The 18,589-nt window shown below is 49.9% G+C and overlaps 1 protein-coding gene and 1 non-coding gene across 2 annotated transcripts in view; both read right to left on the bottom strand.

Moving 5' to 3' along the window:
* Window positions 1–4,992: 4,992 nt before the first annotated feature.
* Sparc (secreted protein acidic and cysteine rich) overlaps window positions 4,993–18,589 on the bottom strand; it is a 13,750-nt gene continuing 153 nt past the window's right edge. Inside the window, exons 2-9 of the mRNA XM_052758239.1 lie at window positions 17,485–17,602; window positions 16,765–16,852; window positions 15,382–15,503; window positions 11,851–11,971; window positions 9,589–9,722; window positions 8,939–9,087; window positions 6,663–6,811; window positions 4,993–6,078 (exon numbers count right to left, since the gene is read on the bottom strand). Coding sequence (XP_052614199.1) covers window positions 6,050–6,078; window positions 6,663–6,811; window positions 8,939–9,087; window positions 9,589–9,722; window positions 11,851–11,971; window positions 15,382–15,503; window positions 16,765–16,852; window positions 17,485–17,602 — 910 coding nt within the window. The 3' untranslated portion in view covers window positions 4,993–6,049. The remainder of the gene's footprint in view (window positions 6,079–6,662; window positions 6,812–8,938; window positions 9,088–9,588; window positions 9,723–11,850; window positions 11,972–15,381; window positions 15,504–16,764; window positions 16,853–17,484; window positions 17,603–18,589) is intronic.
* Window positions 17,888–17,989, bottom strand: LOC128123529 (U6 spliceosomal RNA). Its single transcript, XR_008222708.1, has one exon. It is a non-coding gene; the product is annotated as a U6 spliceosomal RNA (small nuclear RNA).

The raw sequence follows: 18,589 nt of genomic DNA, 5'->3' as shown, positions 1-18,589 counted from the left end.
AGTCTTCCTGTCTCCTTAACCTAATCAAGAGAATCCCACAGATGTGCCCAGAGACCTGTCTCCCAGGTGATGTTAGACCTCATTAAGTTGACAACTGAGCTTAACCAATGGGTATCCTATGTAGCCCTGGCTGGCTTTGAACTCACAATCCTCCTACTTCAGCTTCCTGAGTGCTGAGACTACAGTGTGCAGTGCTATACCCCTCAAAGAACAATATACCAGGCTAGAGAGATGGCTCAGAGGTTAAGAGCACTGGCTACTCTTCTAGAGGTCCTGAGTTCAATTCCCAGCAGCCACATGGTGGTCCACAACCATCTACAATAAGATCTGGTGCCCTCTTCTGGCAGGCAGGGATACATGCAGACAGAACACTATATATGTAATAAATAAATAAATCTTTTAAAAAAAAAAGAGTAATATACCATGATAGCGTTTTGTTTCATTTTGATGGTACTAGCAAACCCAGGGCCTTTCTCTAAATGATCTCTCTACAAACAAATGGTCGAAACTTTGTATCCAATTCTCTTTTTAAAATATTAACCAAGTCCCTGGGGCTTAGTTTGCTGTGAATTTTTACTTTGCACTGAAGACGCATTGGGTTGCAGCAACCTTGTAGTCAAAGGATGCTTGGACTTCACTTTGTGCTGTTTCACTAAGAACACTGTACCCATCCCACCATGCAAGACTGACAAGGACAGATTGTTAAACTTGTCATGAGCCCCTTGTTCTTTTCTGTGGTGATGGGTGTGGGGAGGTCCTCATTGTTGATATTCATTCAGAATCACCTGGGGGCATCCTCAGAAATGCTGCTCTCACTCCCAGCCTGGAGCAGGGATGTTGCGCATGGGTCTACTACGGGACCTTGCAAGGTTTCTCGATGGTGACAAGAGTTCAAGAGAAGACTCACCTCCCTCCCACCTGAACCACTCCTGGTGGTTGGCACAACTGGGACCTGGGTCCTCCCATCATTCTCTGCCAGAATGACACCAACGTTTTCTGTGCCCCTGATGAGGACTGGGCAGAGTCACAAGCAGGAGACACCGTGATGGCGCACCTGTGATCCCAGCATTGGGAGGTGGAAGTTGGAGAATTGGGAGATCAAGGTCATCCTAGGCTACATGGGGGAGTTAGCAGCCAGCCTGAGTTGTATGAGGCACTGTCCTAAGACACTGGGCCACTGGACCGGAGTGATGAGGAGAAAGGGCCGGTCAAGTCTGGTTTACAGTCCCAGCTCCGACATGAATTCAGTGGCTGAACTTGGAGTGTTGCTAGACTTACCACAGAAACACACAGTTAAATGTGAACCTTAGGACCCAACAAGCTATTTTTTAGTAGACATCCTAGCGTATGAGATGTAGTTAAACTTGTAAAAAATATATAGATAGAGATATAGATAGATATAAAATGTTTATCCAAAAATTGAATCAAGTCAGGAGTCTTGTGTTTTATCTGGTGATCCTACTTGAGGGGTTCGGCTTCTCTGAAACTCATTCTGAATGAGGAAAATGAGGGGCCTGATTGGACCACCCTATGACTTTAAATATCACATCCTGCATCCCTGGGAACCTTTCTCTCTAGCACCACCAGGGGGCACTAGACTCTCCTTGCTGCCTCCGAGGTTGGTGACTGGCTGGATTCTGGGTCCCGTTGGATCTGGGAGCACCACTGGAGATCAGGTTGTAAGGGCAACTGGGGTCTGGATATGCCTGAAGCCATCTGTCTAAGTAGAGACAGCAATCACAGAGTCCTTAAGATATTACTCAGTTGTCCAGCTGCCCACTGACCATTCTGTGGAAGAAAAGAGGCCCCCACCCACAGCTGGCTGGATGTTCCATTTCCAGTCCTGTCCAGGGCCCTTCTGTCTCCTTTGAGCACTCCTATTCTTCTGTTTCAATTCGGACATATTTGGCCCTCAGAGTCCTGCAGCAAGAACTAAAGCAGACACTGGGTAGCCTGGTACAGCCTAGCAGGACTGAGATGCCCCTGAGTTCCTTCCCAGAGCACATGTGGCCTTGGGAAGAAATATAACTGTCAGGAGAAAAGGGGTCAAGGACAGGTCTAGGCTGAGGGAATAATGGGGCTTCACAGGTAAGGAGAGAGTGGCCAATGGTGGTAGCAGTGGTGATGATGATGATGATGATGACGACGACGACGACGACGACGACAACGACGATGATTTATTGGCCTTTTCTGTACCCTGCACCACAGCCTGAGAATCAGAAATATTATTGCCAGGATTTTCACAGATGGGCCATGAGATTGGAGTGTTGGTTCCTTTGACCCAGGTACCTCCCATCCCAGGGGTCTGGTTACCTCCTCTTCTGGAAATGGTGAGTCTGGTCCCCCGAAGACCCACACCTCCCATAAGGGAGGGACAATTACCATTTTAGCACCAGTTTTTAGGAAAGTTTTAGGTTGGATTTTAGGAAAGTTCTTTGGTTGGCCTTAATTTATTTCTAATTACTTGTCATTTGATTTTGCTTTGAACTGTGTGATTGTCAAGGGCAAGATTTGATTCATTTTTTTAAAGATTTATTTATTTATTTAATGTACATTGGTGTTTTGCCTGCATGTATAAGGATGTCAGATCCCCTGGAACTGGAGTTCCAGACAGTTGTGAACTGCCATGTGGGTGCTGGGAATTGAACCTGGGTCCTCTGGAAGAGCAGCCAGTACTCTTAACCACTGAGCCATCGCTCCAGTCCTATGATTTCATTTTTAGTAAGAAAGATAGGACACACCCACTAATGCATGGCATTGTTTCTCATTGTTTGTATCTTTATCTTTAAGGTCTATTTCTAGGATCTAGATGGGTTTTGGGGTGTGTGTTTGTGTGTGTGTGTGTGTGTGTGTGTGTGTGTGTGTGTGTGTGTGTGTGTTGTTTCATTTTTAAAATTGGGTCTCATGTAGCCCAGGTGTCTTAGGTTTTCTATTGCTACAACAAAACATCATGACCAAAAAGCAAGTTGGGGAGAAAAGGATCCATATTGCTATTCATCATAGAAGGAAGTCAGGACAGGAACTCAAACATGGCAGGGATCTGGAGGCAGGAGCTGATACAGAGGCCCTGGAGGGGTGCTGCTTACTGGCTTGCTCAGCCTGCTTTCTTATAGAACCCAGGACCACCAGCCCAGCGATGGCATCACCCACAATGGGCTGTGCCTTCCCCCATGGATTGCTAATTAAGAAAATGCCCTACAGCTGGATGTTATGGAAGCATCTTCTCAATGGAGGTTCCCTTCTTTCAAATAACTCTAGTTTGTGTGTCAAGTTGACGTATGACAAGCCAGCACACCATGCTAGCTTCCAACTCACCTGTAGACAAGGATAGCTTTGAACTTCTGATCGCCTGCTTCTACCTCCCAAAGACTGAAACTATAGTTTTGTGCCACGGTTCCCAGTTTCTTCTGTTCTGGATTCAAACTCAGGGCAAGTCCTCGATCGGCCGAGTCACAGCCCAGTCATGGTCTAGGCTACATGCCGCTGGTCTTCCCTCTCAGTGAGGATATAATTTCCTTTGGATATTAAAGGGTTTGGGGGGTGGGTGTTTATTGTTTTGGTTTAGTTTTTGAGACAGGGTCTTGTTATGTATCTATGGATGGCCTAGAACTCACTACGTAACCCAAACTGACCTCAATTTTGAGATCTGCCTGCTCCTGCCCCCACCCCCACCCCCAAGTGCTGGGATTACAGGTGTCTTAAGTAATTTGTTTTAAAGGGATGGGAGGACAGAGCCAGGAGGACAGGGAAGCACCAAATCTAAGGACAGATGCTCCTGTCAACTCCATTGGCAGACCGGCTTTATGATGGGCTGCAGCGTGTGCATCCATCATCCTGCCCTCCCGGAACCCTCAACTCAGTCTTGATTCTTAATTCTTCAATGCTGGATTTTTGGGGGGCTTTTGTTGTTGTTGTTGTTTGTTTGTTTTTGGAATTCTGACGATTCAATACAGCAGATACTCACTTACAGGAATGGGAGGCATGCTAAGTTCCAGGCCTTCCCTGTGTCCACTGCTCCAGGAGTGGCCAAGTCACCCAAGCCCCAGAACCCAGGTTAGTTGAGAGCTGGGCTTTGGGAGTCAATGCTGCGTGGTCCACAGATGATCCGGCCCAGACCGGCCAAGGGGCAAGACTGCATCAGTCATCCATGGGGTCAAGTTCTCGCTCTCCACCTTGCCAGAGGGAAGATTCAGTTTCCACACCTTTCCAAGGGGATTTTGGGGAAAAGGGCCTGAAACATCACACTAGCATGTCTGATGGACACAAGCTTCATAAAGTGTTCTGTGGCTTTTGGGGACCTAGAATTTTTTTTTTTTTTTTTTGAAGCAGGGTCTCATTATGCAGTCTTGGTTGGCCTATAACTATATAGACCAGGCTGGCCTCAAACTCACAGAGATCTGCCTGTGTCTGCCTTCCAAGTGCTGGGATTAAAGGTGTGGGCCACTATACTCAGCTACCTAGAACTTTCTGTGAAGAAAATGTATCCTCTTCCATGGGGTGAACAAAGCTACCACATATGGTTCTCAGGCCCTTGAAATGTGACTGGAGTAATTAAGGAACTAATCCATCCCAGGCAAAGTCTCATGTAGCCCAGACAGGCCTCCAGTTCACTATGTAGCTGAGGATGACTTTGAACTTTCGACTATCCTGCCTCCATCTCCTCAGTGCTGGTATTACAGGCATTCACCACCACACCCAGTTTATGCAGCACCGGGGATCAGTCAAACCCAGGACTTTGTGCATGCTGAGCAAACACTCCCGCCATCTGAGCTACATCCCAGCCCAGGAACTGAATTCTTCATTTGTTAAATTAGTGCTCACAGGAGCACTGGAGCCATAGCTTCCCTGTGTATGAGTGTGTGTGTAAGTGTGTATAAAAACAGAACAATATGTTTGCATCTATGCAGGTATGCACAAATATGCCCATGTGTCTGTGGGTCGGGCAAATAAAGTGCCTGAGACTAAGACACACACACACCGTCACCCAGAACGGCAGTTTCTAAGTCGTTACTTTTTATTTTGAAAGATTCGTCAAGCTCTTCACATCATTGTGAGAGTTGGCATGATTAATGAGAAGCAGCTTTTTCATGAAATGCTTGGAGGTGAACAAATTCTTCGCCTGTGAGATCCGACCATTCCACTGACTTGGAAGTTTCTCTTGATTATTAGATGGTTAGTAGTGGGGTAGGGGTGGAGGGTGTGCTAGAAACTTCATGACTGTCATCTAGATGTGAAAATCAAACCTATTCGCCAGCTTCACTTTCTCAACGTTACAACTCTCTTTGTCTTCCTCTCGAGTCTCGCTTTCCTGAAACAGCCTCCTAGTGCCTGGAGCCCCCAGGAAAAAGCCTGAAAGCCCATAACCAGTAGAATCCTGGTCCACCCATAGCCCCATGGCTTGCCAAAATTTGAACCAACAGCCAAACACGGAAAGAAACTGTCTGAAGAGTGGAGGAGATAGTGAGGTCTTGGGCTGCTGAGAGTCTGCACATGCACATCACAGCTCTGGAATATTCTCTCAGTCGTTGACCTAGGCTACCGTGACTATCTGGGTTCTGATTGGTGGATCCTCAGGTCTTGGAACATCCTTGTATCCTGTGTCTGTAACTTGCCTACCTCCAAACCACCAGGGGAAGACCCCCACGTAGCCCCCACCCCAAAATGAAATAAGCACAGAGTCTGAGTGGGTGAGTGTTAGAGCCAAGTGGAGAATAGAAATGAAAGCTGAACACCTCATGCTTGTGGAAGGCAAACTTGTGCGACTCCATTTCCAACACAGCCCGTGAGACACTGGGCGGTGCAGGGGAGGAGGGGCCTGTGGATGCGCCACGCCCCAGAGTCAAGTTATGTGGGGAAATGTCATGGCTTAGGTTATAGTATCTTTTTTTTTTTTTTCTTTTAGCACCGTTAATGTATTCAGTTAAATCTATGTTAGCACCTTATCCCCAGGCAGAACCGCCAACCATCCAAACATTTTAAACAAGGGGGGGAATGGAAGAGGGGACATCAGAGGGAGAGAGAATCCAGGACTGCAGAAGGAGGTGTGAACTTAGATCACCAGGTCCTTGTTGATGTCCTCTGCAAAGGAAGAAGAGGCGGAGTTAAAATGAGGCTCGGCCACAGGAAAGCAGGAGGAGGCTGGTTGAGAAGGGGACAGTAGAAGTGGGAGCAGGAGAGGGTAATGAGCCGTGAAGACGATCAAAATATACTATGTAGATGTATGAAAACGCCATAATGAAAGCCATCACTGTGTACAATCACTATGCGCTAATAAAACAGAGAGGCCGGGTGTCCATCCTAGGGTCTGTTGGATTCCCTCCCATTCCAGGACCAGTGACCAGTCAAGGTCACTAAGAAGAGGGTGAGTGGGACCTTGATCTCCCTGACCCTAGCCTGTTTCCATCTCTTGAACTGGCTGCCAAGTTGCACTTCCTGTTTCCTCTCCCCAGGCAGCCTGTTCCCAAAATAGCACTTACACGGAGTGAGGACTAATGTGTGACGTCCAGGAAAGAGACGTTCAGGGCGCAGAGACAAAGACAGCAGAGCTGAGTTAAACAGGCAAAGGAGACTGGACAGACAAACGCCAGACAGAGCCACCAGAGGGGAAGTGACAACACCCCATCCCTCGGGGGCACTTCTTCACCCTGAGCCCCGACACTTACGCTCCTTGATGCCAAAGCAGCCGGCCCACTCGTCCAGGGCAATGTACTTGTCACTGTCCAAGTCACAGGTCTCGAAGAAGCGTGTGGTGCAGTGTTCCATGGGGATGAGGGGAGCACGCAGTGGGGCCAGCTCAGTGTGGGACAGGTACCTGGCAGGGAAGAGAGGGGAGGGTGTGAGCCTAGGAGAACCCACAGCCCAATATGGGAAGCCATATAGGTCAGAGTCCAGAGCTGGGATCCTGGCTTTACGCGCAGCTCTGCCCTGGACCTATAGTGCTACACTACCTGACTCTGAGCCTCAGTTTCCTACTCCATCTAACAGGGGAAGGAATAGGCTGTTCCAGTTCTGAGTCTCAATGGCTTCCTTGTAAGGGTCACTTGGCTGAGTGGTGGGGACATAGAAACAATATATTCAGCACCTGAGTTATAGTAAGTCAAAAATCTAGTGAGATCACACTATAGATTTTTCAATGTTCATACATCGATATATAGATGAAGGTGCCCAGAAAAGGGTCTAGAAAGAGACCCATCAGTCCTGTAATAGGGCTGAGTTATAGCTCAGCAGTAGAGCCCCTGCCTAGAATCCCCCATTGAGAATCCACCAGTAGAGGATTGGGGGACATGGCCCAGTGGTAGAGTATTTGACTAGAATCCTCTAGTAAGGGGCTATGGTGTGAGGTGCCTCAGGGGTCGAGCACCTTCCTAAAATTCCCTAATGAGAGGCTTGCCTAGCATGTTCCAGGCCCTGGGTTCCATTCCCAATGCTAAAAAATAAGAAATAAGTGAACAACAAAGCTGGTGATGGTTCTGACTCCTGGGAGGGGCTGAGCCAGGGCTGGCTGGGCAGCTGGATAGGAAGGGCACATGACCTTCTTGCATCCTCTGTGTATCGTGCAATGAATGACTTCAGGATTGCCCTCTGGGGTCCCTCCCACTGTCCTTCCTGCTGGACTCCAGAGCACGACCTTTTCTTCTTTTCCTTTTCTTTCTTCAGAATCCCAATTAATTGTCCCTAGAACACTATTACCCACAAGAGACTTCAGGGGACACCACGACTCCAGTGTTCTTCACAGCCTCCTGTTTACAAGAGGCATCACATAAATTCTGACCTGGCCAGGACCCTCCTTCACTGTCCTGTGAGAAAGCAGGTTCAGGCGGCTGCAAGGCCACCAGCAACTCTGACCAAGAGGAGACTGGAGCATTTTCCCAGCCACCCAGCTCCAGCAATCCATCTAGAACTTTCTTTAGGCCACTTGGCTCATGGGATCTGGATGTCCCCTAGGACTCTCCCCTTCTTACCCCCCGTGTCCCTCAATTGGATCCCAGCCACAGCAAGAGCTTGGGAGAGGAACAGCTAAGAGCTTCCCAGAGCCTAGGAGAGCCAGGCAATGGGGGTGGGGTGGAGTGGGGTGGGGAGGGTTGACCAGCAGGGTGGGCAAGTGTCCTGGCGCACAGCCGGACACAGAGCGAGCAACGAGCATTTCAGAGAGGAGCCTTCCTGGCCTGGTATCTCTCTCCCAGGGTGGCCCTGCCTGTCCCGAGTGACCACCTGTTTCTGACATTCAAAGCAAAGGGCAGAAAACGTTCCGGGAAGGATCAAATGAGTTACCTCTTTGGGAGCCAAACAGGGCCTCTTATTCTCATTGTTGCGTAAGGAGACCAGCAGTGACAGAGGGTAGGGGGGTGAGGGTGGCGGGGGTGGGGGTGGGGAGGGATGGGGAAGTGGGGGCCCGGTTTTGCAGTGTCAGCTCAGGTACTGCTCCTCAAATGCCCTGCAGTCTCCTTAGTGCCCAGGTCATGTCCAAGAGCACCCAAGTCAGGAATCTGCGCTGTGGAAGCCATTGACTGAAATTACAGGGACTTCTGGAGCTAAACCTCAGGCTGGATCTGGGACAGGGCCGTTGGGACGGCTGCCCTCTTCTGCTGAAGGACCACAAATGAGCGAGCATGAACGAGGCGTGAGCATGGCTGCTGTGCCTTGGCCCTGGGTCACACAGGAGTCTGTTCCTGGATGCTCTCTCTCTGCACACAAGGGTCCCCTGCCCCTGACTTCACCGGTGTAGGGACCATTCTTTGTACTGCTGATTCCTGCTTCTGATGTTAGAGGGTCTCGGGGCATTCTTCCTCCCAAGCCATCGTCTCTCCTCAGGATGCTTGTTCCATCTGCTCTAACCCTAAAAAGATTGCTGAGGGGCCTGATAGACTCACCCAGTAGCCCTCCCAGCCTCAGTCCAGGCCAGAGCTGAACCTATGGTCCTGAGGACCCTGACTCTTACCCATCACTGGGGTGCTGGTCCAGCTGGCCAAACTGCCAGTGGACAGGGAAGATGTACATGTTGTAATTCTTCTCGAAGTCTCGGGCCAACAGCTCCACAGGGTGATCTCCGGCCTCCAGACGCTTCTCATTCTCATGGATCTTCTTCACCTGTAGGTGTGGAATCATCAGGTGACCAAGGGTCCAGGTCCCCTTCCATCTGTGACAAGAGGCCAGCCCAGGCCAGAGCCCACAGTGAGAGGAAGAGAGAGGCACTAGTGGGAGCCAGCAGCTTGTCCATAGACGGGGAGGCCATGGACCACCTGCCTCAAGCCACCACTGCCTGAGGAGGCTTAAGAAGAGGCTGAGAAGTCAACATCTGGTCTCTGCCATGGGGCTAAATATGCCCGCTGAAGGAGAAGGCCTGTTGACTTAGATGCGGAAGGAATAAATAGGGTTATGTTTTGGGTCTGTGTCCACTACAGACCTTCTCAGAGCCTCCAAAGGCAGCTGGAAGTTTGTGTCCTGGAATCCAGGGTGAAGGCACCCTGCAAAGTGAGGCATAGGTCACCTCGCGGCCTGGTTCTAGGAATTGGCCCATAATCTCCATCAGCAAGGTCCAGAGAAGTCAATAGCAGGCACACTGGTCCACGCTGGGAGGAGACCACTTACCCGCAGCTTCTGCTTCTCAGTGAGGAGGTTGTTGCCCTCATCTCTCTCGTACAAGGTGACCAGGACGTTTTTGAGCCAGTCACGCATGCGCAGAGGGAACTCGGTCAGCTCGGAATCCAGGCAGGGAGGGATGACTAGGGCACAGAAGACAAGATTCATCAACCTGGACCTGCCAGAGGGCAGACACACTCCCTGGCCACTCTCTCCTTCTTGTCCTACTCCCCACAGGCACCTCACTGGGCAACCTCAGCCATGGTGCCTCTGCCCCTCTGAGCCAGACCCTTCACAACTCGGTAAGTAAAGAAGGCTGCAAGGGTCTGGCTGCTTCCCAGCTTGCACCTAACCTGATGGGGCACACCGCCACCCCAGATGCTCCTGCATCCTCCTAGGTGATGGGCAGCGTGTGATCTCAGCAACAGGAGGCCGAACCCTGGAAAGTATCTGAAGCAACCTCTATCCATAGGTCCAGCATAACGACCATGGGGAGAAGGCTCGAGAATGCACAACCCCCAGAACCTCTTCAGAGATCATAACCCCAGAAGGTCACACCTGGAGAATTCGTTCACGCTCTCCTGTCGCTGGACTTAGCAGTGGGCAAGACAAGGCTCTTGCTTGCAGCCAGATTATCAGAACATCAGCCTGCATCCAGTTAGGTGTGTGTTCTTCCATTGCTTTGAATCCAAAGAATGCCCCTCTGAGGCTAGGACCACTGCCTTCTGGGAGTGAAGAGCCCTACATGGAGCTGGCCTGGGGAGGTGGGTGGCCTCAGAGGCAGCAGCATCCACTTGCTAAGGGCTCCTTAGAGCATGCCCTGCCTCACAGCTCAGGTCTCCCCACCAATGTTCTCTACTCTGTCTTCTCTCAGGCCCTCTAATCTATGCCTTCCTTTCACATCCCAGCCCAATCATTAAGAGCTCAGGGCTAACTATTGAAACATTTGTTTCCTGACCTCACTTCCTACAGCTGAAAGCCTCAGGCAGGGGAAGGGCTTCCTTTGTTTTAGTTTGGTTCAGTTTGGCTTGCAGAGCTGGGGATGGGATCTTGTACACACCAGGCAATCATACTATCACGTAGTTATAGTCCCAGCCCATGGGGAAAGATGCTCCCTATGTAGAACATGCTACAGATACACAGCTTAGGCTGTCTCACAGGCAGTGAGTATGGCAGAATTTGCATCTTGAGTCATTAACAGTGGGCCAGTCAGAGTTCCTGGCATCCTTCTTCAAAATCTCTAGGCTTCTAGAAAAGGGGGATGAAGAATATGATGGAATAAGGAGCTAAGGGTCTGTGCCAATACAGAGGAACAGAAGAAAAGGACATGTATGCCTCTATTTTTAAATGCACTTATTTATTTATTTTGGTATAGATGTGTGCTCACAGTCATGTGTGCATGTGTCCATGTGTGGAGGCCAGAGGTCAATCTCAGATATCACACCTCAGGGGACATCCTACTTATTTTTTGAAGCATGCTCTCTCGTTGGCCTTTTGCTCACTGATTAGGCTAGGAGAACTGGCTGTGAGGCCCAGGGGTCCTCCAGGCTCCACCTTCCCAGTACTGGGAGTACAAGTGTGTGCTACCACACCTAGCCTTTTACATAGGTTCTGGGGGTGGAACTCAGTCCTTATGCTCATACAGCAAGCATTCTATCCTCAGCCATCTCTCCAGCCCCAGGCATGCCCCTATTTGAAAAGCATTCAAATTGAAAGACGTTTAAAATATTTTTCGGCCCAGGTCAAACATTGTTTTGGTTTTACTGTGTTGATGCAGGAAGGATTTGAGTTAGCCTTAGGAAAGAGCATCCTTGCCTGGTGCTAGTGGCACATGCCTTTAATCTCAGCACTCTGAAAGGCAGAGGCAGGCGGATCTCTGTCTGTGAGTTCGAGGGCAGCCTGGCCTACAGAGCAAATTCCAGGACAGCCAGGGCTACACAGAGAAACTCTGTCTTGAAGAAAGAAAAAAAGAAAGAAAGAAAGAAAGAGAGAGAGAGGGAGGGAGGGAGGGAGGGAAAGAGGGAGGGAGGAAGGAAGGAAGGAAGGAAGGAAGGAAGGAAGGAAGGAAGGAAGAATCCTCAATCTTTTCTAAAATGAGCTCCTATGGTGGCTAAGGTTCCTCCTAGGAGAAGATGGCCTGAATTCCCTTTATGAATGGGTACACTGAAGCTCAGAGAGTGGATGAAATTTACCCGTATCACAGAGCTGGTGTCAATGAGGACATAGAGCTAGCTCCCTGAGAAGGAGGCTAGAAAGTGTGAGGACACTCACATTTGCATGGCCCGATGTAGTCCAGGTGCAGCTTGTGACCCTTCTTGGTGCCCTCCAGGGTGCACTTGGTAGCGAAGAAGTGGCAGGAGGAGTCGAAGGTCTTGTTGTCATTGCTGCACACCTGTTGGCCAAGCACAGGGCACCTCGCCTTCATCCCCAAGCCCGACCTGGGATCCCTGTCCTTGCCCCTTTCAGGAATGGGGACACGGGAACCCAAACGATGAATCATAACAGCCAAGTGCTCACACACACAGTGAACTAGAGATTGGGGAACAGAAGCCCACAGTGGTGGTATGAAAGAAAATGGCCCACCTACGCCCATAGGGAGTGGTGCTATTAGGTATGGTCTTGTTGGAGGAAGTGGTCCTTGGGGGTAGGGGGAAGCTTTGAGTTCTCAGATGCTCAAGCCACACCCTGTGTGGCAGTCTCTTCCTTCTCTCTGTGGATCAAGATGTAGAACTCTCAGCTCCTTCTCCAGCACCATGTCTGCCTGCATGCCACCATGATGATAATGGACTAACCCTCTGAAACTGTAAGCCAGCCCCCAATTAAATATTTTCCTTTATGAGAGTTGCTATGGTCATGGTGTCTCTTCACAGCAACAGAACAGTGACTAAGACAGTCACTCTAGACCCCACTGTTCCACCATGTGATTCTGGAGCAGAAGCACATCCGAGTCACGGCCAAGACAAGAAAGGTACTTCAAGAACACTGAAAGATAGGGCTGTGGAAAAGATACACACATGGAAAAAAGTACACAGCAAGCCAGGAATCATTATCCTTCTGAAAGACACAGCAGGGCAGGTAAGATGGCTCAGAGAGTTAAGACACTCAAGCCAGGCATGGTGGCGCACATCTTTAATTTCAGTATTCAGGAGGCAGAGGCAGGTGGATCTCTGTGAGTTCAAGGCCAGCCTAGTCTATAGCACGAGTTCCAGGACAGCCAGGGCTACACAGAGAAACCCTGTCTCAAAACAAAACAAAACAACAAAAACAAAAAACTAAGCAAAACAAAACAAAAACTTGCCACCAAGCTTACTGAACTGAGTTTGATCCCGGGAGCCACAGGGTAGAAGAAGAGAATTGACTCCTAGCACAAGCCGTGACACACACACACACACACACACACACACACACACACACACACACACACACATGCACACACACAAACACAAACAAACAAACAAGGAAGGAAGAAAGGAAGACAGCATAAGGGTGGCCATGGCCTGGGGCCTGGAGCTTGGCTGATGACAGTGGCCTAGTTGACAAGGATGTTCACTGAACATGGGCTACTTGCAGAGGATGCTTTAGGCGGAGCACCCATGCTCCCAGTGGGAGTCTGGAACTGGTCCCCACTCAGAAGAAGGCAGCTATGGGACCAGTCCCTGGTGCAAACATTTTTGCAGTGCCAGAGCTGAATAGCTTACACATGGTAGGTAGGTGCTCTATCACTGATTTAAACCCTTATCCCTTCATTGTTTTAATTTAAGACACTGTCTCACTACATTGGCCAAGCCAGCTTTAAACACACTATAGCAGAGTGAAGCCTTGAACTTTCAACTTTCCTCTTACTCCAGCCTCCCTATACCACCAGGGTTTGCCCAAAGAAAACTGAAGGGCCAGTGAGACAATTCAGCAGGTAAAGGTACCACATGGTGGAAGGAGAGAGCTGATTCCAGTGGGCTCCTCTAAGCAGGAGCATCGCTGCCCCTTGTATGGAGCTGGGTAAGAGAGATCTCTGTGTAATCCTCCCTCTGTGAAGACTCCCTGGATGCTGCAGCCTCTCTCTGCTTCCCATGTGGTCCAGATGACTATTCAGAATATGGACTGGGGTGAACCTCAGCTGGGCTAACTGACTCATTGAGTCCTGCCGGAAAACCTCTGGTCATAAAGGAACCAGACAGAGGCTGAGGGTTAAGCAAGGACACAGATAGGAGCAGCCTTTTATAAGGGAAGAACCTGGCCTGCAGGTGTGGAGTCAGTAAAGGCTTACACCTTGCTGTAGGGGGAGACTGCAGCACCAGAGAGCAGTGGGATTGGGAGGGGAGAGTTAAAAGTGAAGCTAATATTTGAAGCCCAGAGGCAAGGTTTGTCTTGGAGAGATATTTAAGAATGAGCACCTAGATTGGAAGTTGCTGGAAGAATATTGGTACCAGGTTTTCTGCCCTGAGTCAGATGGTCACTACCACAATGGTTGGCTTAAGTAAGTATTCAAAAAATATTTGCTTGAATGGATGGATAGATGAGTATGTAGATAGATGGATGGATGGATGGATAGATGGATGACTATATAGATGGATAGGTACATGGATGACTGAATGGATGATGAGTTTTGAATGGACGAGTAGAGTGAGTGAATGTGTGGTTAAGTGGGTAGGTGGGTGGATAGATGAGTGAATGAGTAGATGAGTGGACAGGTAGAAAGACAGATGGGTGGCTGGATGGGTGGGTGAGTTGATGGGTGTCTGAGTGGGTGGATGGATTGATGGGTGGATTTATGGTGGTGTGGGTAGATGAATGCATAAGGATGGGTGCATATATACATGATGGATGTGTGGATGGGTGGGTGGATGGATACATGGTGGGTGTGTGGATGGGTGGGTGGATGGATACATGGTAGGTGCACGCATATTGGAGATGGAATGGATAGGTTTGAGAAATAACAACGCTGGGTCCTTGTCACATGTACCTGGCATCCTTTAACAAATGCACAGCAGCTCTAGGAGTTCAGGATTCTCTCTCCCTTCTCAGTTGTGAGGGTACTTAGAGATACTCAGCACCTTAGCTGAGACCTCACAGCCATCAAGTGATGGAGATGAGGTTGGCAGTCAACCTTCAAGCAGACCCTAGACCCCCATCTCTGGGAACAATGCTTTCCTGACTACAGAGAACACATGACAGGGCCAGTGAGATGGCTTGACAAGTAAAGACGCCTGTCACCGAGCCTGATGAGTTGGAATCCTGCACCCCACATGGTGGAAGGAGAGAACAGACCCCAGCAAGTCCTCTGACCTCCGTGTATATGATACATACACTCATACCCACATAATAAATAAAATGTAAAACTAAAAATAATAAAATTAAGAGCAAGAGTGCATTCCATGCCAGGTGGTGGTGGCGCACGCCTTTAATCCCAGCACTGGGGAGGCAGAGGCAGGTGAATCTCTGGGAGTTCGAGGCCAGCCTGGCCTGTAGAGTGAGTTTCAGGACAGCTATGTTACACAGAGAAACCCTGTCTCGAAAAATAAAAAAAAAAAAAAGAGTGCATTCCATCTGAGATTATGCAGCACTTAGTGACCATGTTCAACACAGAGCCTGGAGCCTGGTGGTACAAGTAAATTCTTTTGAATTTTCAGCAGCAGCCAGAAGGGTGGGGCCAAGCAGGCCCTCGACTATGACTCAGCTCCACTTTCCTGTTGTGACTAGTCCTAGAGGGGGGACTTCCAAGGACAGAGGGGCCCTGCTGGGTGGCCCATGCCCACAGATTCCTTAGCACACTGTGCTTCGCAGGCCCAGGTCCCCCACTCTTACCTTCTCAAACTCGCCAATGGGAGCAGGGCAGCTGGTGGGGTCCTGGCACACACACATGGGGGTGTTGCTCTCATCCAGCTCACACACCTTGCCGTGTTTGCAGTGGTGATTCTGGCAGGGGTCTGGGAGATAGAGCATAGTGTCAGCTCACCAGGATGGCACATTCCCCCACACGACACAGATGGGAGTCTGGGGCTGACCGCTTTGGGCTGTACTGGACTCCCAGCACCAGAGCTTTGGGCATCTCCCAATCCCCTGTGCTCAGTCACAGAGTTCAGGGGAGCAGTTGGCCCAGTCTAGGGATTAGAGATTCAGTTCAAGGTCGGGACTAGGCCCCTTTCAGAGGGCTAGAACCTCAGTCTGGGACTCAGGAACTTAGGGTGCCTATGGATCCCCCAATGACTGAAACAACATCCAGATTCTCAGCTCTCTGCTGAGCAACCACAGGACAGCATTTCTTGATTCAAAGCATTTTCTAGAATGACTTGGAAGATTGAGCTGTTGTCATAGATTCAACAGGCTGTGAGGTCCAACGAAATAGAATCAGGTGTCCGCAAAGGAAAAGGAAGAACCCAGGCCCACAGTAGACAATGGGCCCAGCTATGACAGGAAACAATGGCTGGGCATGGAAGAGGAAAAGGATATGACTCAAGACCCCATGTCCAGCCCCTGCTTCAGCAAGCCTGCCCAGCTCTCTCCAGATACCCTTAACTGTCCCCTTGAGAAAGCTAAAGTGGGACCTGGGGATTTGAACTCGGGGCTTCACGCTTGTGCAGCAAGTGATCTTACCCACTGAGCCATTTCCTTGGGGCTTCCATCTGCACCACTGCTTTGTTAAGACATAGAAGCCCTGGTTCAAAGGATTCAAATCTTGTTTGAATCTCTACTTCCAAAGTCCATGCCCTTGATCCCTTGGACACAGATGCCTCAGCCTATGGGTTGAAGCCTGGGGCCCTGAGTCACTCCCTCTGTACTTGAGCCATCAGACTTTACATCGGGTTCCTTTCCTAACAGGCCCTGCTTCCTTGGGCCAAGTGGAAATTGAATGGAAAAATGAATCAGCTTTTTCAGATGGGCTCCCGGGAGGAGCTTGAGCCCAGGCTGAGGCCCTGGGGGAATCTTGGTAACCAGATGTGACCATGACTTTTGTGGGAATGTGACACCCAACTGTGGAGTTTCCTCTGCCCTTCACAGCTTGGATGGGCCTGGCTATAAATAACTCTATCCCAGACTCCCCTGGCCTGAGGATTCCCAGCTGGCCTTCCACTGCTACCAGGGCCCCACAATGCATCTCCTTGGTCAGAAACTTCCTGTGAGCTGTCCTTGGGCCTCCACGCAGGCAAGGGCAATCCAGATGTGCCAAGTGACAGAGAAGAGACTTACTGTCAGCCACCACCTCCTCGACAGTTTCCTCCGCACCGTCCTCAAACTCGCCCATTTCCACCTGGACTGGATTGGCACCCACGGGCACCTGCCATGGAAAAGAGAGAATGAGGCCAGGGGTTCCCCATCCCACCCCAGACCTGGGAGAGAGCTACAGAGAAGGAAGAGGGACCTACATGAAAGCTTCAGAAACCCAAAGAGGGTGTGAGGGACATACAGGAAAAAAGTGAGCTGGACCCAGATCACAGTGCAAATGCTAGGGTGGAGAATTTAGGGGAAAGCCTATGTGACTAAATATGTCTAGAGCCCTGAAATTCCATAAAGATAAATCAGAGGCCTCCAAGCTGTTAGGACAAAAAGCACGCCGAGCCCTCTACACCTGCCAGGCCCAACTGCGTGGGTCCCTTTGTCTCACACCGGGGGAAACTTCGGGTAATAAGAGAAGAAATATGAAACGCAAACATCTCTGAATCCTCCCAACCTCGGGGCTCCCCTGAAGCTTGGGGGAACAGTCAGGAGTGTCTGGGGATGTTCAGCTTAATATCTGTGTCCTGTGTGCACACAGGGAAAGGATGTGTGTCCCATTCCAGTGAGGAGACCCACTACACTTGTCTGGATGGCCCAAGGAAGGGACCAGGCAGAAAGGGGGCCGGGGGCGGGGGCGGCGGGGGGGGCGAGGGGGTCGGGGGGGGAGTCACCACCACTACACCACATCCGTACCCCTGTCTCCTCGACCACGGTTTCTTCTGCCACTATTTCTTCAGCCGCTTCGGTCTGCTGCTGCTGGAAAAGAAGACAGGGTTCTGAGAGTTGGTCAAGGCCAAGGCCAGCTTCCTCTCTGAAGTGTCACTGGTTAGGAACACAAGCCTGGGGGCATCGAGGTCTCAGGCTGGAGCACACACTCCATTCTCCTTCCTTCCTTCCTTTAAAAAATTTGTTATTACATTTCTTTTATTTGTATGTGTGAGTTGTATGTGTGGGATGGAGTGAGCACCCACACCACAGTGAGGCAACTTGTGGGAGTCGGTTCTCTCTTTCCACCATGGGGGTCCTGGGGATCAAACTCAGTTTGTCAGACTTGGCTGCCGAGCCATCTCAATAGCCCCCTCTTTATTTCTTTTTTTAAAGTATGGGATACTTCGTGTATTCGTGTGTCCCCTTGCACCGGGGCTGGGCCAATCTTTTCTGTATCCTTCCAATTTTAGTTCATCTACTGCTGAAGCAAGCCTTCATTTCATTATTTCATTTCATTTGGACAGGCTCTTGCTACAGAGCACAGGCTGGCCTTGAACTAGCCAGTTATGTTTCAGCCTTCCAAGAGCTGGGACCATGCGCTTGAGCTACCACACTTGGCTTTTTTTATACTTTCCACCAAACCTTCTAGCCCATCCATTATTTTACTGACAGGTCAAGTTATTTTACTGCTCGTCAAGTCTCAATACAGCCTGAAAACAAAAAAGACAGAAGACCTCCCTTTAACTCACAGATGGGGAAACTGAGACCCAGACAGAATGAACACCCTCTGTGACTTCTAATAGATGTCAAACCTTCCTGCCCCTCGTGTGTGACTCATTTTATTGTTATTAGAAAAACTGCCTCTTGACATTTCAGATTCCAGGAGGAGGCAGAGCGGTGTGTGTGTGTGTGTGTGTGTGTGTGTGTGTGAGTGTGTGTGTGTGCGCGTGTGTGGGGGGGGGGGGGTGACACAAAACTTGGAGGCCCCTGATTGGCTGCAATTGCTTCCAAAATCAAAGGCCACTGCACCAAGTCTTCTGCCTGCCTGATGAGTTTGGCCAGAAGCTGCCATCCACCTGCTGGTGAGGAG

This window comes from Peromyscus californicus, unplaced genomic scaffold (assembly GCF_007827085.1).
Source record: "Peromyscus californicus insignis strain IS unplaced genomic scaffold, ASM782708v3 Scaffold_3__1_contigs__length_106647218, whole genome shotgun sequence".
Taxonomy (NCBI): Eukaryota; Metazoa; Chordata; class Mammalia; order Rodentia; family Cricetidae; genus Peromyscus; species Peromyscus californicus.
This window is presented reverse-complemented; position numbering and strand designations above follow the sequence as displayed.